The sequence below is a fragment of the Telopea speciosissima genome, chromosome 4 (assembly GCF_018873765.1).
Source record: "Telopea speciosissima isolate NSW1024214 ecotype Mountain lineage chromosome 4, Tspe_v1, whole genome shotgun sequence".
In the NCBI taxonomy this organism is placed as follows: domain Eukaryota; kingdom Viridiplantae; phylum Streptophyta; class Magnoliopsida; order Proteales; family Proteaceae; genus Telopea; species Telopea speciosissima.
The window spans coordinates 56,729,668-56,755,314 of record NC_057919.1 but is presented as its reverse complement, the minus strand read 5'-3'; the positions used below and the strand labels follow the sequence as shown (position 1 = coordinate 56,755,314).

Genomic DNA, 25,647 nt, shown 5'->3' with positions numbered 1-25,647 from the left:
ACGAGGCTTCCACTACTACAGGGTCCGGGAGGGGCAAATGTATGCAGCCTTACCCCTGCTATGCAAGAGAGGCTGTTTCCAAGTGAGATGCCTTGGAACCAAAAAAAAAAAAAAAAAGCCCGTACCCAGTGCACAAGGCTCCCACGTTTAGCAGGGTCTGGGGAGGGTCAAATGTAAACCAATTTTGATTCCATATGATTTGGCAGGGTGGGCAGGGTTATCCCTAAACCCTGAAGTTTGCCAGAGGGCTTAGTTAGGGCCAATTATCTCATGAACTACATTGGACTGAGCATGTGTCATGGTGTTCAAGCTTTTCTGAGTTACGTTCAATCTGACAATCTGCAACCCTGTTTAAGGGTTGAATATGGTTAGGGATGAAATGCTAGGTACCTAAATCATGTGAAAAAAAATTAATATGAAAATGACATGTATTCTATAAGAGATCTTTTTCAGACGTGTAATTTGTAAAATGATCCATAGAAAGTTATAAAATTTATGGCATAAATTTGATGTGAATTACAACTTGGATGCCTAGCAATTCTCTTTAGAGGAGTAAAATCTTATCTAACAAGTCTGATTTCAACTGTAAATATCCATAGCCAACTTTCATGACATCTAACATAAAAGGAACTGGTGTAACCAAAAAATTGTACAATATTTAATAATATGAAAGAGGATAGTTGATGATCTCAGTCTGGCATTAAAAGCATACTGTCATTCAAGGATACAAATAGCAGAAAATTGTGATGCATCAGTACTTCCTTGTGGGAGATGCAAGAAAATGCCATACTTTGACATTGATTCTGCCACCTGAATGCAACACAAGACACTCCACATACGATATCATCACTTAAGAAATATAAGAAGAAAATGATTTCCATAGGAATCTTGATCAAATATTGGAAGGGAAAAAAAGAGTAAACTCACATTTAAATCCATCCATGTTGATTGCTCCAAAAGCATTGAGTCTTTGTCTTCCCCTGAAATGAGAATAGAAACATAAGTAGCCTAGAAAATGAAAATAGAAAGCATGAAAGAAACTTAATGTTTGTAAAACAAGTCTTCAGTTTCACCATAAACATTTATTGAACCGAAAGGAAATATAAAATGTCAACAAACACATTGGAAATCCCAAGCATGCTAAACAAGGAAATAACAATGAACCCAGACATTGACACTTAACACAAGACTGTTGCATCCAATGGACCTTTTCCGGTCAACCACTTTTGCGACTCTGAATTTCCATATTTACTCTCTCACCAGTCTATGCTCGAGTCAAATCCACCACCTTCTACAGTTGTGTTAGGAGCCTCTGACTTCAATAACAGTTTGAAAGGGGTTTTATTACCCTGTTTCCGTCCATCCTTCAGAATTTCAATTTTAGAAGGAAAATCAGCCCCCACCCAGCTTAAATTTCAATTTTAGAGTGAGTTTTAGCCCCACTCAGCTTGAGTTTTAAAACTGGCCCATCTTTCCAAAAGAAGCTGATAAAACTAAATACAGTCACAAAGTTCCAAATCTAAAAGGACTCTTTTGTTTCAAAAGGGATCTAATGGAGTAAACTGCCTTGTGATCTGAAATAGCTTTCTGTAGGAAATTCCTGGATATAATCGTGCTAGACTGAATCTGCAACACCATCTCTACTGACATCAAAAAACTAACACATCTCAGGGGAAGACGATATTGGACAAAGTAAATAAGAATCTTTGACCAGAGGATCCAGTAACCATTCATGACAATACAACAACAACAACACAGCCTTATCCCAACTTAGGGTCGGCGACATGGATCCAAACAAAACAACATTAAGGTAAACTGAGATCTAAACAAAACAGAGATGGGGAAAAGAGATGAGATATTATAAAGGAAAATGATAAATGAAAGATGAAAGTAAGAGGAAAGAGGCACAGCACAGCAAGTCAGGAGAATCTCTGCTACATGGATCCTTACCAGTAACCATTCATGACAATAAGCTCAACAAATCCTCCATCCCTATGTTCTATGAGACTTAGCCCCCCTACCCCACTCTTTGTTCCTTCACACATTTAACCAAGTAAATATCACCCTCAATTACCAGAACAACTCTTTCTAGCATTTATTCAAGTTCTTAACAATTCCTGCCGTCTCCTTACTAGGTCAAAACACAAACTTTACCACTCATAACCCAACTTGTTCCAAGCAACAGAAACAGTGAAGGCTCTCAGAATACTGTCTGTTTTCTGGGACAAGCCACTCTCTGCATTCCTCAACAATGACACTGTAATATCCCTGATTTTTTTTAGGGGCAAATTGGTAAATTTAGGGACTTGGATTTATTAATTTAGATAAATCTTAATTAAGGGAACTTCAAAATTCGTTGGACAAAAGGAATCTAGCCTTAAAAAAAAGATAAGAGATAAACATAAAATAAGGATTAATTGCTAATTATATAATATTATATTTATATTTATAGCATAAATCAGGGGATCTTTGAAACGTGGGAATTTCCCACTTCCTTTAATTGGGCAAACATATGGATTGGCTTTGAATTAAAAGAAAGAACCTACTAATTCTAAATTAGAGACAAAATAGGAAAGGGGAACTCTACCTTATTGACACCTAGAAACCCAATAGGACGGAAACCTCCCTCTCACCCTTATCTTCCTATATTACTACCCAAAACAAAAACGTGGGGTGCCTTGCTGCCGCATTAGATTCACACAAAAAAAAATAGAAGAGAAAACATGGGAGAGGGAGAGTGAATCGGAGGAGAAGAAGAAAGAGAAGGAGAGAGAGAGAGAGATCGTGGGAGAGGAGGAGGAAAAGGAGAAGAGCAAAGAGGAAATCATACCTTCTTCTCCAACGATTTTTATCTTGCTCTCGGGAAGACTACTTCAAGCTTGGATTCATGATCTAGAAAAACTTTAATTGGGGGAGACAAGACCTTGTATCTAAAGGATTGAATTGATTATTTGATTCAAGAGCGGGTGATGCAGATTCATCACCCAAATGGGCTTATTTTATTAGGAATAAGTCTAGGGTTGGGATATATATATGTTGGGCCTTTGATCCCAAGGGTTTTCTATGTAATAGGCCACTTTAATGAGCCTAAGCTAGGGGTATATAGGTTGCATACGGGATTAGCCCAATACTTAGTTTATTTTTATGTTTTTTAATTGAACCAGTTCAAATTGGTTGATCCAATTGGTTTAATTTAAGTGATCATGTGACTTGGTTAAGTGGTCATGTGACAACTTAAGTAGTCATGTGATGTAAGTTGGGCTGGATTAGGACTCTATAAGTTCAGCCATGTTTTGAGTCTATTTCCTTTAGTATTCTAGTTTCCTAGTTAGTTTAAGTTACCTAATAGGTTAGGGATAGGGTTAGGCCATTCCTTTTTAGTGTCTAAGTCTATTTTTGAGTCTTCTATATAAGTTTGTAAGGGAGGCCAGCATTGTACACGAATTTAATTAATGAAAAAACTTTTGTTTGCTGCCATAGCTGCTGCTCTGCTCTGTTGAGTGAACCTTGTGAGTAATATCAAGGCTACCTTGTGGGTAATATCAAGGTGAAGGGATAGGTGGACTCCGATCGACTCCTTGCATCTTGTAGATCGGGAGGTCCTTCTTCTTATTCAATCGAGCTTCTTCAAGCTGTTGCTACTGCCTTTGAAGGAGATCAAACCAGTAAGTAATTTTAGTTTCCTGCATATATCCTTCCCCTCCATCCATCAAACCCTAACCTCCATTAAACCTGCAACTCCTACCTCAGCTAGGACTCCCTCATAACTCCAGATTTAGCCATCAATTTCGAACCCTACTTCCAGCCTATATCCCCCACACCTCTCGCTACACTCGACCTTAAACCCAGCCCTCAATCTCCACTACAACCTCTCCATTCCTTCACTCCATTAAAGCCCAAAACCTGCAACACAATTCTGTCCAGCATTGCAGAATTTTAAAACCTTCACAAATCCAATTATTTTTATCCCATAATAACCCCCTAGACCTGCATATTAAAGTCATATAAGACCCATTTCCAAATTCCCATCCTAAACCCTAGAATTAACCTAAAACCTAGTGCTGTCCATTCGAACCAGCAACCCCTTTTGCTATTGATCCTGTTATCTGGCTCCTAGTAGGTCTCCTACCTATCTAGGACTACATTAGCGGGTAAGTAAACATCATACTTCAATTCATGTGTTTTTCCACTTCTCCAATTAGGATTTCAAACTTGACTTTAATCCTATCAATGTTGATTTTTAGTTAACCTATGATCTATTTCTTAATCCTGCCTGTAAATATCAAAGAAGGAGAAGAGAAAGAGAGAGGAGAAGAGAAAAGAGGAGAAGAATGTGAGGGAAAAGCTAGCTCTCTAATCTGAGATAGAGACTAGCAATATCAATAAATAGAAGTTACTTTTACAGGGATAAGATGGGAACCAAAAGAGAGGAAGGGAGACCCTCTCAGTTTTAGCGCCAAACTGGCTGACGCTAATCCCGAGAGGGATTCTTTCCCAAAATGCCCTTCACTTATATACTTCTAACACTCCCCCTCAAGCTGGAGCACATATATCAATCATGCCCAGCTTGTTACAAATATAGTCAACCCTCCCACTAGCTAGAGACTTAGTAAACATATCAGCAAGTTGTTCTCCACTCTTGACATACTTTGTAGAAATTACACCCTGTTGGAGTTTTTCTCTTACAAAGTGATAATCCACCTCAATGTGTTTAGTTCTCTCATGGAACACGGGGTTCGAGGAAATATGAATCGTTGTCTTGTTGTCACACCATAGTTGCATTGATGTAGAGCTCTCAAACCCTAGTTTAGTCAACAACATCTTCAACCAAACCAACTCCCAAGTAGCATGTGCCATGGCTCGGTACTCTGATTTTGCACTTGATCTAGCCACTACACTCCGTTTCTTGCTCTTCCATGAGACAAGATTCCCTCCAACAAATATACAGCAACCGGTAGTTGATCTCCGATCAATTGGTGATTCGGCCCAATCTGCATCAGAAAATCCCTCAACTCAAGTATGACCATGATTAGTGTACACTAACTCTCGTCTAGGAGCCTTCTTGAGATACCTCAAAATCCGAAGGGTAGCATCCCAATGAGATGTCCTAGGAGATGACATGAATTGACTCACAACACTCATAGGAAATGAGATATCAGGTCGAGTGAATGTCAAGTAATTCAGCTTCCCAACCAACCTTCTGTATCATTCCGGATCATCAAGGACATCTCCCTCATCTGCAACAAGTTTAATATTTGGATCCATTGGGTGATTAAGTGGTTTGCACCCTAGCATCCTAGCCTCCGTAAGCAAGTCAAGGGTATATTTTCGTTGTGAGAGAGATATTCCCTTCCAAGATTTAGCCACTTCAACTCCTAATAAATAATTCAACTTTCCCAAATCTTTAGTTTGGAATCTCTGTTGTAGATGAGATTTCAAACTATCAATGCCTGTAGAGTCCAGTGCAGTAGTTTGATTGCTGCGCGTGCTAACGCGTCAAAGCATGCTAACGCACAACGGTGCCTATCTCTCCTGAGGCCCTATGGATTAAGTGGGGGTCTTCTCGAGTTCTCGCATTAAAAATCCTATTGAAGGAGAGGTTTGGAACCCTCTAAAATCCCAAAGATCATGCCTTTCTTACCAGTGTTCACCAATAATCACAATGTCATCCACATATACAATCAGAAAGATTCTTCTAGCACTTGTTTGATGATAGAAAAGAGAATGGTCACTATTGCATCGTGACAGGCCAAACTCAAGAACCACCTCTGTAAATCGGCCAAACCAAGCCCTCGAAGACTGTTTTAAACCATACAAAGACTTCTTCAATCTACAAACCAGCCCAGACTCCCCCTGAGCAACAAACCCTGGAGGTTGCTCCATATACACCTCCTCATGAATATCCCCATGGAGGAAAGCATTCTTGACATTGAGCTGGTGCAAAGGCCAGTGATGCGAGGCAACAAGGGAGATTAAGACACAAACAGAGGAGAGTTTAGCAACCGGAGAAAAGGTATCCAAGTAATCGACACCATACACCTGTGCATAGCCCTTGGCCACCAATCGAGCTTTCAGGCGAGCAAGAGAGCCATCAGCATTAAATTTGACCACATAAACCCAACGACAACCAATAGTAGACTTTTCAGGGGGCAAAAAAACAAGATCCCAAGTGCGGTTATGCTCCAAAACCTGTAATTCTTCTTCCATAGATGTCCTCCAACCAGAAATAGATAATGCCTCTACAGTGGTCTTAAGAATAGGATGAAATGCAGCAGTGGAAAGGTAAGTGCGAAAAGTAGAGGATAAACCAGAATAAGAAACATGAGAAGAGAGTGAGTGTTTAACACACTGACGAGTACCTTTCCGATGAGTAATGGGTATATCCAAGTCAGAAACTATAGGATCAGGAATAGGATCCATAGACGGTACAGGCGTGGCAGCAGGCGGAGCAGCACTGGGGATAACAGCTTCTCTCCATGGTTCATGGTGATAAACATGAATAATCGGAGGCTTCGCCGGAGGTAGCGCAACAGGCATCTATAAAGAAGGCTAAATAACACAAAGAGGAAGGTCCTCATCCAAGGAAGGATCCATAACAAACTCATGCACATAAGATTGAGACTCAAAGAAACAAACATCAGCAATAATAAAATACTTGCGAAGAACAGGAGAATAACATCGATACCCCTTCTGAACACGAGAGTAACCCACAAAAATGCATTTGATGGCTCTGGGGTCTAATTTCGATAACCCTGGAGTATGGTCTCGAATGAAACAGACACACCCAAAAACACAGGGTGACAAAGGGAATAAGGGCTCAGAAAGAAAGAGTAAAGCATGAGGAATGCCACCACCAAGGAGAGGGCATTCGATTGATAAGGTAACAGGCAGTCAACACTATATCAGCCCAAAAAGGCTTGTCCACCTTCATTTCAAAGAGAAGGGACCGAGTCACTTCCATCAAGTGACGATTCTTCCGTTTTGCCACACCATTTTGTTGGGGTGTGTCAGAACAAGAAGACTGATGAATGATACCACAAGTGGTCATAAAATCAGAAAAAGGTGCAGAAAAGTACTCCCGTGCATTATCACTGCGCAAAACTTTAATGTAAGATCCAAATTGATTCTTAATTTCAGCAACAAATGAAGAAAAGATAGAGATCAATTCAGATCGACATTTCATTAAGTACAACCAAATAAAACGAGAGCAGTGATCAACAAAAGTAATAAATAAGTAAAACCCAACTTTGAAGACACATGACAAGGACCCTATACATCAGAGTGAACCAAAGAAAAGGGATGTAAGGCTCGTTTGTTGACACGAGGGGGATAACTTAACTCACACGGTGGAGTTTCCCAAACTGACACGACTTGCAATTTAAAACTGAAAGAGAACACAAACTAGGAAACAGTTTCTGCAAACTCTGTAAGGACGGATGAGCAAGCCGACAGTGAAGCTGGTGAGGGGAAGCTGTACTTAAACAAGCAACGGAAGATGAGTCCTCAAGAAGATACAGTCCTCCAGATACCCTGCCTCTACCAATCATCCTCTTAGTCTGCAAATCTTGAAAGACACAAGAATCAGGGTAAAAGGTTATTGAGCAGTTATAGGCATTGGTAAGTTGGCTAACAGACAAAAGGTTAAAAGGGAACTTGGGCAAAAACAATACAGATGATAAGGACAAGGAAGAAGTGGGCTAAGCAGTACCAGTGCCTCTGACTGTAGCACAAGAACCATCAGCTAATGTAACACTGGAATGACAAGGTTGTAAAGAGGAAAAGATACCTGAGGTTCCAGACATATGGTCTGAGGCCCCTGAATCAATAATCCAAAGCCTAGAAGTAGAGAGATACATAGTGACATTACCTGTTCGAACAAAAGTAGCAGTGGATTTGTCTGGCTATAGTGAGCATATTCCTCCTCTGTCATAGTCAAAGTCACACAGCGGTCTTCCATGGGTGCACATGGGACTGCAGGATCAGAATTGGCAGTGTTGGCAACCTTGGACTGTGAAGGTTTGCCATGCAACTTCCAACAGTAATGCTGAATGTGGCCCGATTTGCCGAAATGATGACAAATCCTCAAAGGACCAGATCTCTCAGACTTCTCAGATGAGTCATGAGTACCAACAGAGGGTGGAGTTGGGGGGGTTTTGGTACGCTGACGGACCCCATTGCTGCCACTACTCACAAGAGCAGAACTATCACAAGAAGAGACTGGAGTAGTATCACGAGATACACAAAGAACTCGAAAGAAAGTGTCGGCAAGAGATGGAACTATAACTCCTCCAAGAATCTGAGACCGGACTAAGTCAAAGTCAGGGCCCAAACTACCCAAGAAACTCATAACTACTAGTTGCTCACGCTACTGCTGCATTTGGGTAACATCAGAAGTAATGGGCAACAAAGCATTCAACTCTTCATACATCCTTTTGAAATTAGCAAAGTGTTGGGTCAATGGTCGACCCTTCCCATCAACTAGATAAAACTCTTGAGAGAGTTCATTAATCCTGGAGAGGTTGTTGTGCCCAGCGTACAGTACAGCTAGATAATCCCATAGATCCTTGACAATGTCAATATGTGTCATAAGGTCTACAAGGTTACTATCCATTGAGTTTAACATCTGACCCAATAAACGAGCATCAGTGACCTCCCAAGTATCAGCATCCATACTAGCAGGTTTCTTTCCAGTCAAGTGACATTTCTCACCCCTTCCTGTGAGAACCAAGGTCACAATCTTATGCCATTGCTGGAAATTCTGACTACCCTCTAACCTTTTAGAGGTTAACAACTGTGGTGATGAGGACACCACTTCAGTGGCAGCTTTGGCTTCCGTCAATGTTTCTCCCATAAAGAGCACAAAGAAAGGACCAAACACAGTACCAAACACAATAACAATCCACAAACAGCCACTGAAAACCAAGGCAACAAATCAACTGAAAACAAATAGGTACTAAAAGGCCACCAGAAAAAGCATAGCAGTGCAGCCAAACAGAATACAACTCGAAAACATGAAGAGCAGCGACTCAGGCATTTAATCAAACAGTACACAGCCCATAGCAGTCCTTAACAGTGTATAACAGTCCATAACAACTCAAAACAATACCATAAATTAGGGGTGTCAATGGGCCGGTTCAGACCGGTTTCGGTTCGGGCTTTTCGGTTTCGGTGTGACTTTTATAGAAACCGAAACAAAACCATTAAGAAATGTTCGGTTTCGGTGCGGTTTGGTTTCATGTCAGTTTCGGTTTATGATAACGGGTTGATATCGGTTTGGATTCGGTTTGGTACCGGTTTTATATAACTAGTAAGGTCCGGTTAGTGCTAATTTTTCTTCTCTTTTTCTTTTAAGTACATAAAATATTTCAAATACAATGCATCTTTGTATCCTATGTCCTATGGCCTATGGATACAATTGGTTGGGTAATCACTAACAAAGGATACGAGATCAAGTGAGAAACTATCACAACACATTTAGGGGGCAATGGGGCATTAGGCATTTACTGATTTACTCATTTATCAGGTTAGGTCGGTTCGGTTTGGGCTCGGGCTACCGGTGCACCGTCGGGCTAGCCCAAACCAAACCAAACTGTTTGCCTCTCTGGATCCACAAACCGAGCCCGAACCACTAAGAGTTCGGTCTGGTGTGGTCCGGGCTCGTTCGGGCCGGTTTCATTGGTTCGAGTTGGGTATTGACACCCCTACCATAAATTCGATTCAGAGATCTAGTAAGATCGAACCAGCAGCATAATATTCCCAAAACTCAATACACAAGTGCCAAAGACAGTACAGAAATCAACTCAAACAACCAGAAACTGAGACTAAAGACATCAAACCTGAAAGTAGGTATAAATAGATGTCTCTAAACCATCATATCGAGCTGCAAACTCCTTCAAAATTCCAGAAATGGGGTAAAAAACCCCTACGGTAGAGAAGAGCTCCTAAAGAGACCTCAAAATCTGATAAAGTCGATCTCCCCTTTCTTAGTTTGATTGAAGAAATAAGAGAGGGACTGAGATAAAGAAGTAGAAATGTGTCCTTCTCGATCAGATGTGCTCTGATACCATGTAAATAGCAAAGAAGGAGAAGAGAAAGCGAAAAGAGGAGAAGAATGCGAGGGAAAAGCTAGCTCTCTAATTTGAGATAGAGACTAGTAATATCAATATTTAGAAATTACTTTTACAGGGGTAAAATAGGAACCAAAAGAGAGGATGGGGGACCCTCTCAGTTTTAGCACCAAACTGGCTGACGCTAATCCCGAGAGGGATTCTTTCCCAAAATGCCCTCCACTTACATACTTCTAACACTGTCAATGCTGATTTTTATTTGATCTATGATCCTACTCTCTTATTGATCCTTGTTATAAGATGATTTACCTAGATCCTATAAATTTAAGCATGATGGTTATTTCAATATCATGATTCTTCCTAGCATGAGTTTCAGTTGATGTTTGGTAATATTCATGATATTTTAAGCGAAGGAAATAATGTTTTCCTATGGATTCTTATATTTATACAAAGTGATTCCTATGACTATGTGAATTTAAAGAATTATGTGGTATCTACCAGAATGGGTGATGTCATATTGTTTAAGGTTGTATCACGTTACAGGCCGTATTACGTTATGGGACAATATGTCACTCTCTTGTAGGTTGTACCAAGAATATTTAAAAGAAAGACTTAGAGTGGAATCCGAATGTGGTTAAAGGTTGTATTACGTTACAAGCCGTATCACGTTACGGGGCCATAATTCAAATTGTTTTTTTTTAAAGTCGAATTGATACGGTTAAAGGTTGGAATTGAAATGAAGATATTTTTATATAGCATATGCATGGCATGGCATGAAACTGTTCTTTGTCTCTATTCGATTTGTTGTCTTAAATCCTAATTTACTCTTGGCTATTGATTTTCGTTTCAAGACCTTTGATTGAATATTTGAAAAGTTGTATGATGTGTACTTGCTAAACTTTTTCCCAAAAGCTTACCCCTTTATATGATTTCAGATGATGTGCCCATAAAAACCAAACCTGAAACCCTACTTGGTGGATGGGCGAGCGGAGAAGAGGAGCCTCGTGATGATAATGATGGACCTTACTATCTTTGCTGTTAGAAGACATTATAGCTTAGATTTACATTTTTGGAGTTTACAAACAATGATTTTATTTTGAGACTTTATGGAAGGTTGTAATAGACATCATGTTTAAGATTTTGAGGATGACTGTAACAAGGTAGATGTTGTTGGATTATTTTAAACTTTCGCTGACATTCTTTATGGATGGTAAATTGGAAATTTTAGATGAATTAATTTATTTATTGCTCATAGACATGTTACCGGGTTCTTGTTCCCTGAAATGTATTAATCCTTGAACCGTTAACCGCCTAATTCCTAAACCGGAGAGCAGGGCGTTACAGACACACCACCCAAAAGAACCCAAAGCTGACAGATCAATCTCAAATTCTACATGGTAACTCCCTCATCAAATATTTATTACCAACATTATTGATCTAGAAGCTAAGCACAAGAAAAAGAAGAGGCTGAAACAGCCTGCAATTGAGGATTCTACTTTAGTAGGAGTCTCTAGTTCTGTTCTGTTGTCTGTTATTTCCTAGTAGAGTTATTTTGGTTTTTTGTTTGTAATTAGTTAAGAATATTCAAGGCTGGGTTAAGAGTTATAGCTTTCCACTCCTTATTTTGCTTTTTCTGTTGCAGTCCTAGGTGGAGTAGGTGTTAACAAAACAGAAAATAGGAGGATGCTTGAATGATCTATGTGATCACACAAGCCTATGTACTTATAATAAAAAGAGTTACAACATAAAGTCTAAAATACCCCTAGCATAGCCGACTTAACTAAGGGGTATAGAAAAACAAACAAATAACTGTAAAAAGATCAGAATACCCCCACGGTATTCTGGTGTACATTATTCAACACTCCCCCTCAAGTTGGAGCAAATATGTCAATCATGCCCAACTTGACTAAATTAGGATGAAATAGCTTTCCAGATAATGCCTTGGTGAAAATATCAGCAAGCTGATCAGCAGACTTCACAAAGGGAACACAAATCAGCCCTTCTTCCAATTTCTCCTTGATGAAATGCCTATCCACTTCAACATGCTTAGTGCGATCATGCTGTACCGGGTTATGTGCAATGCTGATTGCAGCCTTGTTGTCATAGTACAACATCATAGGAAGATGAATAGGAACACCAAGATCTTGTAGCAAGCCTTTGAGCCAAAGCAACTCACAAATGCCGCATGCTATAGCACGAAATTCTGCTTCAGCACTAGAACGAGCCACTATGTTTTGCTTCTTGCTACGCCAAGTGACAAGATTGCCACCAACAAAAGAACAATACCCAGAGATAGACTTGCGATCTAGAGAACCAACCCAATCAGCATCAGTATATGCCTCTATCCGTACGTGACCATAAGAAGACAGGAGAATGCCCTTTCCAGGAGCTGACTTCAAGTAGTGAAGGATACAAAGAACAGTCTCCATATGAGAAGAGTAGGGATCATGCATAAACTGACTCACAGCACTCACAGCAACAGCAATGTCAAGACGTGTGTGAGAGATAAATCAACTTCCCAACTAATCTTTGATACTGGCCTTTATCAACAAGTTCAACCTCTTTTTCCTTGAGACGAACATTAGCATCCATAGGAGTATCTGAAGGATGACACCCTAACAAACTAGTTTCAGCCAACAAATCTAAGACACACTTCGTTTGGGAGAGAAAGATGCCTTTAGAAGATCTGACAACCTCAATCCCAAGAAAGTATCGTAGTTTTCCTAGATCTTTAATCTCAAAATCCTGCCCAAGAAAAGTCTTCAACCGGCTGATCTCATCACCATCATTGCAAGTAACCACTATTTTTGCAATTTGAACATTTCAATGTGTTTATATAGCCTAAAATAGGGTTTCCATGAAGTTTCAGGTCTTAACTTGGCCTAAAACCCACCGAAATGACCTACCGAAACATACCAGAAAAAATACAAAATTTCGACCGAAATATCCGAAATTTTGGATATTTCGGTCAGCGCGAAACACCGAAACGAAACAAGTTTTCGAACCATGCCTATAGGAGAGATAGAGTCATAGGAAACAAACTGGGCTATGGGGTTAGTACAGGCTCTCTTCCCCTTTCTCATAGCAATGGGAAGATCTAATTCAGAAGGAGAAGAATTACCTGACTGAGGAGGATGAGACTGAGGATGTGGATCCAAAGAGGAGTTTTGGCAGGGTTGCTTATACCATGGTTGCTTTCCTTTTCCCTTCAACAAGCATTCACCTCTTGTGAATACACCATCTTCTTTGAATCTTATTCCCTTGTATTCTTTTTTCCTACTAGCATCACCACCACTACTAGCATCAATATCAATAAAGCCATCAGCCTCAGCATCATCACCAACATCCACTTCTTTATACTTTCCAATATCAAATAGGAATGGGGAAGTGGGGGTAGGCAAGGGAGATAGAAAAGGAATGACATCAACATCTTGTTCACTGCTAGTACTCTCCACCTGAACAGGATGGTGAGGGGAAGAAAAATAAGGAATAGACTCAAAGAAGGTGACATCTTTGGAGAGAAGTCGCCTTCGGAAAGGAGGATGGTAGCACTTATACCCTTTGGTTGAATCAAAGTAGCCCAAGAAGATACACTTGAGAGCTTTGGGATAAAGCTTAGTGCGGGCTGATTTGTTAACATGAACATAACAAACACAAACAAAGACTTTGGAGGCAAGGAGAAAACTGAGGATTGAGAAGAAAGAAGAACCAAGGGGATTTGGAGCCAAGAAGTGGAGTTGGCATCCGGTTAATAAGAAAGGTAGCGGTAAGAAGTGCATCAGACCAGAAAGTCTTAGGCACATGCATGCCAAAGAGAAGACCCCTGGTGATTTCCAGCAAATGGTGGTTTTTTCGCTCAGCCACCCCATTTTGCTGGGAAGTGTCAACACAAGCCAGTTGATGGATGATGCCATTATCAGTAAAGAACTATTGGAGCCCCCCATACATGTACTCACCCTCCTTATCAGACCTAACACTTTGGATTCGAGTACCAAACTGAGTATGGATAAGTTGATAGAAATCCTTAAAAGCAGCACAAACATCACTCTTTTGTTTCAACAAAACAGTCCAAGTAGACCTAGAATAGTCATCTACAAATGAAACAAAATAACGAAATCCATATAAAGAAGTAGTAGGAGAAGGTCCACAAACATCAGTATGAACAAGAGAAAAATGTACAGTAGATCTATTACCACGATAAGGATAAGATGTACGACAATGTTTAGCAAAAACACAAGATTCACACTGAAAAACATAAGAGGAAGGAAAAGAAGTAAACAAGTGGGGTAACTGTCTCCTCATAACAACAAAAGAGGGAAGACCCAAACGTTCATGCCAAAGCATTACAGACTCCAAAGTACTATGGTCACTCCGACCACAAACATAAGCTGCAGCAGTAAATTGAGCAAGTAACCGTGGTTCAAGAAGGTAAAGTCCTCCTTTTTCAGTCCCACTGCCAATAACCCTCGTTGTCTCCAAATCCTGAAAAACACAACAGGAAGGAAAGAAAGTGACACAACAATTTAAGGATTTGGTTAGGTGACTCACCGATAATAGGCTAGAGCAAAATCAGGAACATGAAGGACAGACTCTAGAGAAATAGAGGGAGTAACTCACATATTACCCTTACCAGAGACAGAAGAAAGGGAACCATCAGCAACCCTCACCTTGTCCCGACCAGATAAAATGGAGTAGGAATCATTACCAGTCATGTGATAAGAGGCTCCAGAGTCAATAATCCAGGTGGGTGCAGTAGAAGGAGCATATGAGACCTGCAAAGCTAAGGCAAAAGTAGCTGACCCTCCAAAGGTATAACCAGCAGCTGATCTTCCAAGGTGAGACATCAGCCAACAAAGGGTGGCAATGTCATCCTGCAAAAGGGAATCAGGAGCAGACTGGGGTCCAAATGTCTCAGACTCAGATGTCACAGAGTGAGCCCTAGCTCCCCCTCGCTTGCCTCCATGGGCACTAGAGGAACCACCACACATACCAAGGGGCTGCCCATGAAGATCCCAACACCTGTCTTTGGTGTGTCCAAGCTTGCCACAGTGATCACATTTGAACCTCTCACGGTGATCTCTACGAGTTGGCCCTTGGCCTCTTCCCCCATTTTTCCAGTCTCTGTGGGAACTAGAAACAAGAGCAGATCTCTCTGTTGATGGTGTAATATCCATAGTTGTTCTCCTGGTTTCCTTACTTTGCAAGTAGCTGCACACGTCATCCAGAGATGAAAAGGGAGATCTCCCTAGGATTTGCAAGCGAAGAGGCTCATATTCTGGGTTAAAACCACCCAGCAACATAAGGAACCTTTCCTTTTCACAGTTCTTGTAGACCATTGCCTCATCCTCAGAATTGGACAAGTGGATATTGTTATAGTGATCATACTCCTCCCACAAGCTGATAACAATGTTGTAGTAATCAGATATGCTCCTATCACCCTGTTTCATATGGATGGTTTTTTGAAGGATTTGATACACTTTAGTTGCATCACCAACTCTATCATAAAGCTTGGAGGCAGTGTCCCAGATATCTTTCAGAGTCTCCTTACTCATAAACCTCCTACCTATCTCAGGTTTCATGGAGAATATTAGCCAAGTCATAACAGTGGAGTTCTCAGTCTCCCACTTGACATAGCCTGCATCAGTTGTAGCAGGAGCCTTGATAGACCCAGTAATGTATCCCAACTTCCCCCTACTGCGTAGAGACAACTTCACAGAACGGGACCAATCCAAGTAGTTGGTAGTGTCCAATTTCACAACATATATTTGGGTGTTGATATTGTCAAAAGAAGCCATAGTGGGGAGATTACTAGCCGAAATTGGTCCACTGACCTCAGAATCAGTCCCAGACATAGTAGACGTGTACCAAAAAATACTCAACAAAACAGATTGGTGTCTTGCCCAACTGGGGAGTAACCTCTACCCACACACAAGCAAGAAAAACCAACAAACAAAGAGGATGATACACTGTCCAAGCAGTTCCAGCAGCAAAAGAAAGGTAAATCCTTAAGGAGGACTTAAATCAAACACCTTGGGTGCATCTCAACATCATTCCAGCAGTCATCCATCACATAATCATAAAAAAACTTCCAAAAGAGGCTTCAACTAACAACCTTCAAATGCAACAAGATGTAAACAATGCAAACCTTCCATTATAGCACTTCATAATCACCCAAAGTGTTGGCTGCCAACAACAAGGAGAGCAAACAAGCAGCAGAAACAGAGCAGCAGAGCAGACGGTACTGTTGGAGCAGCAGAAAATCGAGCTATGTTCCTCAAAGCTGTGACCTGCTTCAACTGAGTGCTAGGGGGTATGAAAGGATACCCCTAGGCGATCCAAATGCAGCAAACCTCATCCCAAATGGTTGAGGGAGGAGGAAGAAACCAAGGAAAAAGAATGGAGGTGCTGGCGGTAACTTGAGGAGCAAAGTTTAGGGCTTCAAACTTCTGCAGCAGCATCTCCAGCTTCAAACTTCATGTGTTGGTCCAAGAATGGAACTCTTAGAGATGTATTACTTCATATTGGACAGCCTCTAATGGAACCCTCTATCCTTTTAGGGTTCCAAAAAGAGGTGAAAGAAAAAAACTGAGTAGCTGACTCTCAAATCAGAGAAGCTGGCTCTGATACCAAGTTCAAACTTAAAAGGGATCGATTCTAGCAAGAGAGAAGTAATTTACAGCAACAAAGAAGGAGAAGAAGAGAAGAGAGATTGGGAGAATAATCGATGTGTGTTGAGTGATGCTCAACACACATAATAACTTCATTAATAGAACCTCTGGAAATTACATAAGCCTCCCTGGGGAGGAAAGAAGAAATAAAAGAAAGAGTAATTAACAACTAAGTCATGTCTTATAATATGACAATGACAGAACTACCCTTACATACATAACTCTAACACGATCCATGGTTGGGTGAGAGAGTTCTCTCAAAGTAAACCTGTCTTCCGCCCCTGTTCGAAGTCTCAAGGAAGAAGATGACTTGGATTCCTTCTTCCCCTCTTTCCCATTAGTTCTTTTATCTTTTGAGTTAAAATCTTATTTCATTAACGTCCAAAATACCCTTCCCTTCTCCTTTAATTCCCTTCCATCCCTTACCTTATCATTGCTTCCAAATCTGTCCCCATACAAAAATTATAAAGACCTCTGTGTCCTAACCCACATCCACCTTCCTAAGTAACCCTTGAAAATTCGGGTTATTTACAATTGTGCTACTCCATTGTGGATTTGAGCAATATGATGATTGGGTGGACCCGTAAACAATCCGAGTCGGGTTTCAGAACCACGGATCTACATCATCCACCCAAAGCTCCACTAAAACATTATTTTCTGGTTTAGATTCACCAGGACTGAGCGACCTTCCATGTGAAAATTCCAATTGATATGAGTCAGTTTGACACAGTTACAGATTCCTTTTAGCCTTACTTCCGTTACCGTACAGTTCTTTCATGTTTTTGAATTTTCTAGATTATTTACTCTTAAATACACAGCCAGGTATTGTTTTTGGTAAAGTCCAGATTAATCTTTTTTCGTGAAAAATCATTAAAATTCTGAATTTTCACTGGAATTCTTCAATTTCCCTCTTCTTTCAGTTCTGATCCTAGTTTCTAAGTGTGGTTCCAGCATCTTGTAGCTTCTAGAATTCGTTTCTAGTTATGTTCAAGGCAATGGTTGATGCAGATCAGAGGAAGTAAATAAATACCAGTGTAGGAATCAGCCCAAGGCCAAACAAGGGCCTGTGGTTCTTTTTGAACCAATTCTGATTCAGACCAAGCTTTATAGCTTGGGTGTTTTTCAGGCTCACCCAAACCAGAATCATGGGGAAGTCCTTTCCTTTTAAAATTCCTTGTCTTATCTTTAAGTTCCTTGTCTTAAATGTTTTCTATTTCCAGATCAAAACTCCAAGAAACCCAAGGTTAGGAGAAGTTATGATTTTCCAGATTTGTTAAGTTCTTTGGCATATCTATCATGCACTTCTCGGACCTGAGACTCTGGGAGAATCTTTTCTATTCTTTATGCATTGAAAGATAGAAATAAAATGGCCACAATTTTGGGTCTGTACAAGCCTATATCCACGTGGGCCTGGCAATGGAGTTTCCCAGGTAAACAAGGAAACCCATTTCGCCCCTATTTGAACAAGGCCAACCATGAGAAGCTTTTGTTGATACCGTAGATTACGGCTTTGAACCAATCCCTCTTTACATAATAGGGCAGCACCAGGCTAGGCTTGACTTGGACCACTGAGCTTACCCATTCATTTTTTTTAGGAGATCATACCTCCATAGTTTCAGTATTTAAACCTTCCATTTATCTGCAACTTCTGGAACAGAAGGGACTTTTCCCTCTTAAACTAGAATGGGGAGCAGCTGCTAAAGAAGAGGAAGAGTGAGTTTACATTACTACAATTCACGTGTCCGAAAGCTGCAAAGATACGACTCAAAACAAAGCTGTATCGCGTGAGTCACCTGGCACTCAACAATCAAACTACTGCGCCCCTAAAAGAGTAGAGGCAACAGTGCTCGTAGATCAGCTCAAACCACCAAGAGAGAATTCTCATAGATCAGCTTGACCACCGGAGAGATTGTTCTATGATCAGCTCGACCACCGGAGGAGAGTGCTCTACGATTTGATGTTGAATAAAGCTTGGCTTTTGCTCCAATGTTCCGTGAGATGCAGAATTCTGTTGTGTGATGCAACAACCCTTTGTCAGATTCTTAGGTAAGATTGGTGGGATTCCAATCAAGTTCAAGGAGAGGAACTTGGTCCATATCATTCTACTTCTCTTTCATTCTTCTTCATCTTGTTCATCATCAAATTAGGTGAGTATTTTCTGGTTTCTGTTCTGTTTTTGTGCATACCCTACATACTGGAATTTCAATTGCTACATTGTTTACATCTGAGATTTCAAATCAGACTTCCGATTTGGCAATCAGATTATATTCTAAACAAACCCGCAGTTTCAAAATTTGACTTTTTTGCTATTTCTTAGAGATAGGACTCTTAATTTTACTCTATATTAATATCAGATTTGTTTTTCTGTTTCAGATTAGTATCCTCATTTTATTGCTGAAATCTGTTGGTGTTTTGATGCAATTTCAATTACTTGTTTGAGCCCATTAAGATCTGCTATCGGTAGTCAACTCTTGAATTCTGTTTTAAAGAATCCTATTCCTAATAGGACATACTTATGACTTCAGATCAGACCCTTGGATCTGGACCAGACTTTAAGCCTTTATTCCTCTTCTTAATTCTGACCTTCAATCAGAATGTAAGGCCCATCAGAGCCTTTGATTGCAGTCTATGAAATTATTTCAAATCTGGTCATTACTTATTCACTGCGGTTCTGGTTTTAAACCAAGTTTCTGAACCTAATCCTTTAAGCTCCTAAAAAACCATCAATGGCTCTCTTTGAAATGGTTCGATGGTCAAACTTTACATTTGTACATGATGAACAAGCCTCTGGCCTCCAATGTCTTTCTCGTTCTTCTTCTATGTGCCACAATTCTTTTCATAGCTCTATTTTGGACACACAACCCACAAGGTTTGTAAATTTATCTGCATCAGATATAAGGTCAGATCTCCTCTGGGATGCCAGCCTGATAGGTAGCTTAGATCTCCATGATGGTCCCTCATCAATTCAACCATGGTCAAAGAACACAAACCCATTTGTGACAGCAAACCATTCACCAAGGCCAAGGCATTTCAGCCTCTTACACGAGTCATCAACAAAGTGATAACTAAGGGTTGCATAGGAGACCAAAATTAAATGTTCTGTGCTAAAATATATTTGCATACAAAGATGAAATGCTAAAATAAGAAATAGGGCAAAGATTCATACGATAGTTTGTTCCTAGTCTTCTAAGTTCTAATGGAACAAATTAATACAAAATCTGAAGACCACACTTACCTGAAATATAGACTACAAAAAGTTTTCTCTGCCTTTTTGCTTCAACAATTGCTTCAGAAATAGAACCTTTGAATGTTAATAAAGAGATTGATCGTTCCATCTGTATTCAGAATTGAGAAACATGAATCAGCAACATTAGATTAAAAATTCCATATACTGATACACACTCTATGACTGGTCATCTAAAGAAGATGCATGACAGAGGACAAGTATACTGGTCTCTATGATGAAAAATTATTGAATAAAAAGAAAAAAGATTGGCAACAAAAAGGTTGTCAATTTGAAAATATATGAGAGATATAGATCAAACTGGACAAAGCAATGCACCAAAGAAAGAATTCAAAAGCCAAGAAAGGGGGGCTATAGCATCACTCAACCCAACAAACCACTACCTAAGACGAAAGATCCCAAACCATACCAGCTCACTCCTACCACCCCCATGCCCAAGGCAAAGGAACAGGGAGCTCCTCACCCTCTAACCCAAACACCAAATCTCTCCAACTCCAAGAGCACCACAGGGGGAATGGACTGACACACAAATCCTCCAACCCACAACCCGAGCAGGGGCATTCATGAAAGTACAAGATTATTTTGCTTATTCATTTTTGTCTTTAAATTTATATCATGGTAAGTTAAAGTTCTTCAACCAAGCCCCCCCCCCCCCCCCCCAAAATCCTTCCTCCAAAAACGTTTTATCCTATTGTTATAGGTACACCCAAAACCCCAGTCAATACCATTTCACTATTGGTGTCAGTTTCACTTATATTAGATATTGCTGTCCCTACTACCTTTATATGTCCAAGGTGACATAGCTTTTACCCTCCCTTTTCATACGGGAGAAGGTGCTTAGTGAATTACTAACAAACTAGAGAATTTGGGCTTTCATTGAAGGTATTTTGGTGGACGATGGTAAGGGTCTCTCTTAACAATATGTTACTTACAGTACACTGTTCATATGAAATATGGGTCTAGCTATTTATCAAGTTCAACATTCGGCTGGCAATCTTAAGTTTCCATTTGAAGAATGCAGATGGAACTAGATGCTTCAGGAATAACATGGGGACCAAGCTGCTTATTCTGAAAGCATCTTGAGAAATTCTACAGTTGTGCCCAGCTTGCAAGTCAACCTTGAAGACAGTTGGTGAATTGGCACTGGCACTTTTAAAAAGACACTGTAGAAGAAGGGGCTAGAAGGCTTGGTTGCTTGGTTAGTCAGATTCCCTTTCATTCTTTGCACATTAATAGTGATGCTAATCCTGTATCTGCAGTGTCTAGAACCCGATGTCTGAAGGATGGAGACCTAATGAGAAGGCTATCTAGATGGAAGTGATGATACTTGTTGTTTGAAGGTTGAATGACCAATGATTAGAAGTAGAAAAACAGCCAACTTGAAGCTATGCCTATCCATTTCGCACTGGTGCAGCAGTAAGAGAATTAAAAAAACTCTCATCCATTTCAAGCTTTACCTCCAGGACCACAGGAATCCATTAGGTGGAGGTTTCTGTTAGGGGTATGATATATTGTATTCCATTGCTTGCATCAGTGGGCTGATTCCGAAGGGCCGTCAAGAGGCCGTAGGGGCCGAAGGGCTATATGGGTATTTCGGTAAATTACCTGTATAGGGTTTCATTATATATTTGTAGCGAGGGTTCTTTTTCTGTAATCGATCTGAGAAAGGTGTGAGGACAAGCAGTTGTAACGCTATTCTCCACGAATAGTGTAGCAGATCTCATCTCACCATGGACATAGGTAATCTTGCCAAACCACGTAAATCCTTGTGTGCATTGTGTTTTTTGTTTGCGATTTCAATTCTTTTCTGCATCATTTAGGTTCACGTTTTTCTACAGTTTCAACACCCATGAAACTAAGGAATGACCTAATATGGTTGGAACCTAAAATCCAATTGAAGTGATAAATCTAATTTCAATTTATTAAGCATCTATCTTAAAATTACAGAGTTTTGAAAACCTGACCATCCAAACTGAGCCTCTTGCAAAGAGATTTTACTTTGCTGCACGCTGGCTTGATATCATAAGCGGATGATATTTATGCTTACCATGCTTATAATTTTTGTAGTTCACCCAAGCCCCTCCAATGAAATGATACCCTTTTTTCTCGTTTCACAACAAATTGGATACCCTTTTCAGCGTTACACACTAAATTGAAGGAGGGCAAAACATGCAAACACTAGACACACACTAACTTATCAAATTTAAACTTTCATCTCTCAAATTCTTATTCTTGTATGCAACTAGTACAATCTAGGTGAATTAAGTTGACTGTCCCCCCTCCCCTTCCCTTCTCTTTAGACGAGTAAGCTCATCTCAATCAAGAAAACTCAGTGCAGTGACACAGTGATTCCACAAACTTGAATTTACAACTTTCGGATAAGCGATCCCTATCTAATTTCGATAGGTCAAATTCAATTTTCGGAATGAAACTGTAGAATCCGCAGCTAGTGAACATAAGACAACAAGAAAATACCAAGAGAGGAACTTAAATTCTTCAAAGGCGATATGGCTTTTTGTTTGATTAAAAAAAGTAATTGAACAAAATTTCTAGGAAAACCAAACCTCTACGGTAATGAGGTGCACAATTTCAGCAAAAAACTGGAATCCTATGTTCAACAATTTTTGAGAATTCAGAATAAGTTTAGTATTGACCACGAGTAACAACGATTAGACAAGATGGAACGATTTAACGCTTTTAAAGAATTAGGGTTTGCGTCAAGAAGCTTTTACCTTTAGATACAGTGGAAGGTACAGAAGATCTCTTCAGTTGTTTCTGATGCGGAGAAGCTTCTGCAGTGATCGGAATTTGGCTTTTTTTATGTTAGTAACGTGTACCTATTGCATCTTCGGAGGACAGCGGTGATACAGAAGAATTCCGAGCGTGTTTGGATACAGGATTCTGGTTGCACATGTAATTTTATGTTGACACGTGTAAAAGGATTTTTATCGTCTGCTATTCTGACAGCGTGCTGTTTGTACTGTCCATTGCACGGATGAAAGACAGATGTAATATACGAATCCCACGGTATAACTTGAATTGCATTTTTTTTTTCTTTAATTAAATGTTGATTCTGTCTCTTCTCTCTCCCTTTATTCACCTTTTCGAAAAATTCAAAATTCATTTACATGATAAATCTCTCTCTTCTCTCCTCGGATTTCGCACTCAGTTGTCTCTATCTTTTCTCTCTTCGTTTCTCACATTTCACCATCATTCACTCTGTTAAAGACGAAAAAGAAAAATGGTTCACAGTTGCAGATCGTTTTTTACTATTCACTCTGTCGAAGGCGAACCATTGTCGTTGCGATTTATCTAAGCCAAGTCGAACCTCTGTCCGGCATCATCTCCGCTCTCTATTTTTTGCAACATCATCCGAAAGGTTGCAAGGGAACCTCGTCTGAACTACGGCGAAGGCAAAAACCCCCTGCTATCTCCCTCTCTCTTTTACCTGGTCCTCTCACGGTGAACGCGAGGATTAGATCTGCAACTTCGGTGTTGTTTAACTTATAGTTTTTACTTCCAGTATGGTCTCTGCAACTCCACATTCCTCTCTGCCCCCCCCCCCAATTGCTTGTGTAGATTTAAATGTCTGCAAATTTTTCTCATGAAAGAAGTTTCAATTTTAAGTTCTTGATATTCGATATTTTGCTAAGAATTTTTAACATGAAAGAAGTTTCAATTTTTAACATGTACATTTATCTTTTTTAATATTTTGCTAAAAAAAAATTTACATTTTCTTAAGATCCAATTCTTGCCATCATTGGGGATCATAAACAACTCTAACGTACGATATCCTTCTTGACACAGTCAGAGAAACATATTGAACCTGGGTCAATAGAATAGAACATAAAAAAGTTCAGAAGGAATCAAGGAAATTCATGGAAACATGCATGCATTAGTAATAATTAAATAAAGTTGAGAACAGAATGTATCTTTCTGAATCAAAGATACCACATTTGGAAAGGACCTGAACTTTATTGTCTCCATTAGTAACATTTGTTACATATTGGGTTTTCTCCAGTGAGACTGAGAATAACCAATATTCATAGCAGTAGTTGTGGGGTTTAAGCTGACGATTGGTAATTTTGGTCTACCAGTGTTGCTGCCATGGAAGGTAATGGGGGAAGTAGAAGAAGAAGAAAACTCCATTATTATTCCTCGATGGGTCGCTTTGTTGCAACCCACAACAAAAACAGAACATAAAAAAATCCAGAAGAAGAAAACTCCATTACTAGTCAGCATGTTTGATCCATTTTTATCTTTTAGAGAATGGATCTTTTTGTTGGTGTTGTGTGTGTAAATGCATGTATTCCATCTTAATAAAGTTATTTAATATTAGAAATGTTGGCTTAGTTTTTATCAAAAAAAAAAAAGATCCATGTTGCCTTAGTGTACTCCTGTTACCGATTCATCAACATTAGAAAGCTATTTCGGATCATGTAATTCCTGCTCTGCCTAGTGCGTACCTATATTGAATTACCCACTTTACGAATCTGATTTCTTTCTGTATGTCTATCCAATAATATTGAGAATCAACATTACTGTTTTTGTATACTTTGCTACTCTTCAGGTGGGTTATGGCTAATCCAATAGATACATCGGATAAGCTTTTCACCGGCATGTAGTTTGGTAGTGACAAAGAGGCATTTGAGTTTTATAACAGTTACGGAGGAAGTGTGGGTTTTAGTGTCAGAAGAGACTATGCAAATAAGTGCAAGAAAGATAAAACAAAGATAACTTCGATGAGATTATGTTATAGTAAACAAGGTATTCGAAAAAAAGACAATCGTGTTGATGATGCAACTAACTCTCGAGCGGAGACGAGAACTGATTGTCAAGCTCGCTTTGGAATTTATCTTTTGAAAAATGGGAAATTTGAATGCCATGATTTTATTGAGGAGCATAATCATGAGCTTCATGTTGCAACTACCGCCCACTTGATGCGGTCACAACAGATCATTTCAGACATACAAGCCATTGAAATTGTTATGGCAAATGATTCTGGAATTAAACCTAAGGACACATTTGAGTTCATGGGTAAACATGCTGGTGGGAGACAGAGCCTTGGTTATAACCGAGTCGATCATTATAATTATCTCCATGCTAAACGTCAATGTGACTTAGATTATGGTGAACCAGGGTGTTTGTTACGGTATTTTGGGAAACAAACCAGGCTCAATCCCTCTTTTACCTACAACTTGCAGTTGGATTCAGATGAGCAGATAACTAATATTTATTGAGCCGATGCGAGAATGATAATAGATTATGGACTTTTTGGTGATGTTGTGACGTTTGATACAACATTTTGTACATACAGGGAGAATAAGCCTGTTGACATTTTTTTTGGGATTTAACCATCATAGAGGAGTCGTTATATTTGGGACAACACTTTTATATGATAAGACGGCTGAATCATTCAAATGGTTATTTGACTTTTTCTTGGAAAGTCATGGACAAAAGAAGCCAACAACATTTTTTACAGATTAAGATGCTGCAATGGCAAAGGCAATTTCAGAGGTGTTTCTTGAAACATGTCATGGTTTATGTACTTGGCATTTGATGCAGAATGGAATTAAGCATCTAGGTAACTTAATGAAGGATGGGTCAAATTTCCTATCAGATCTGAAAAAATGCATATTTTAGTATGAGGAGGAAGAACAATTTGAGA

At 39.7% G+C, this 25,647-nt stretch overlaps 2 protein-coding genes across 4 annotated transcripts in view; one reads left to right on the top strand and one right to left on the bottom strand.

Moving 5' to 3' along the window:
- The window catches only part of LOC122658921 (plant UBX domain-containing protein 11), a 28,777-nt gene extending 6,000 nt beyond the window's left edge, over positions 1–22,777 (bottom strand). For 2 of the 3 annotated variants that reach the window (XM_043854079.1, XM_043854081.1), the window contains exons 1-4: positions 22,715–22,777; positions 19,971–20,072; positions 928–980; positions 729–810 (exon numbers count right to left, since the gene is read on the bottom strand). In XM_043854079.1, coding sequence (XP_043710014.1) covers positions 729–810; positions 928–980; positions 19,971–20,070 — 235 coding nt within the window. In that variant the 5' untranslated portion in view covers positions 20,071–20,072; positions 22,715–22,777. Of the gene's footprint in view, positions 1–728; positions 811–927; positions 981–19,970; positions 20,073–22,713 lie in introns of all 3 variants that reach the window. The other variant, XM_043854080.1, reaches the window with a different exon arrangement.
- A 1,944-nt stretch (positions 22,778–24,721) lies between these two features.
- On the top strand, positions 24,722–25,219 carry LOC122659442 (protein FAR-RED IMPAIRED RESPONSE 1-like). The gene has a single exon (XM_043854553.1). It carries the CDS (start codon positions 24,722–24,724, stop codon positions 25,217–25,219), a length of 498 nt encoding a protein of 165 aa, XP_043710488.1.
- The last annotated feature ends 428 nt before the right edge of the window (positions 25,220–25,647 follow it).

What these genes read in the sequence shown, in the direction of transcription:
- LOC122659442 (XM_043854553.1), top strand. Translation starts at nt 24,722, where the DNA reads ATGAGATTATGTTATAGTAAACAAGGTATTCGAAAAAAAGACAATCGT.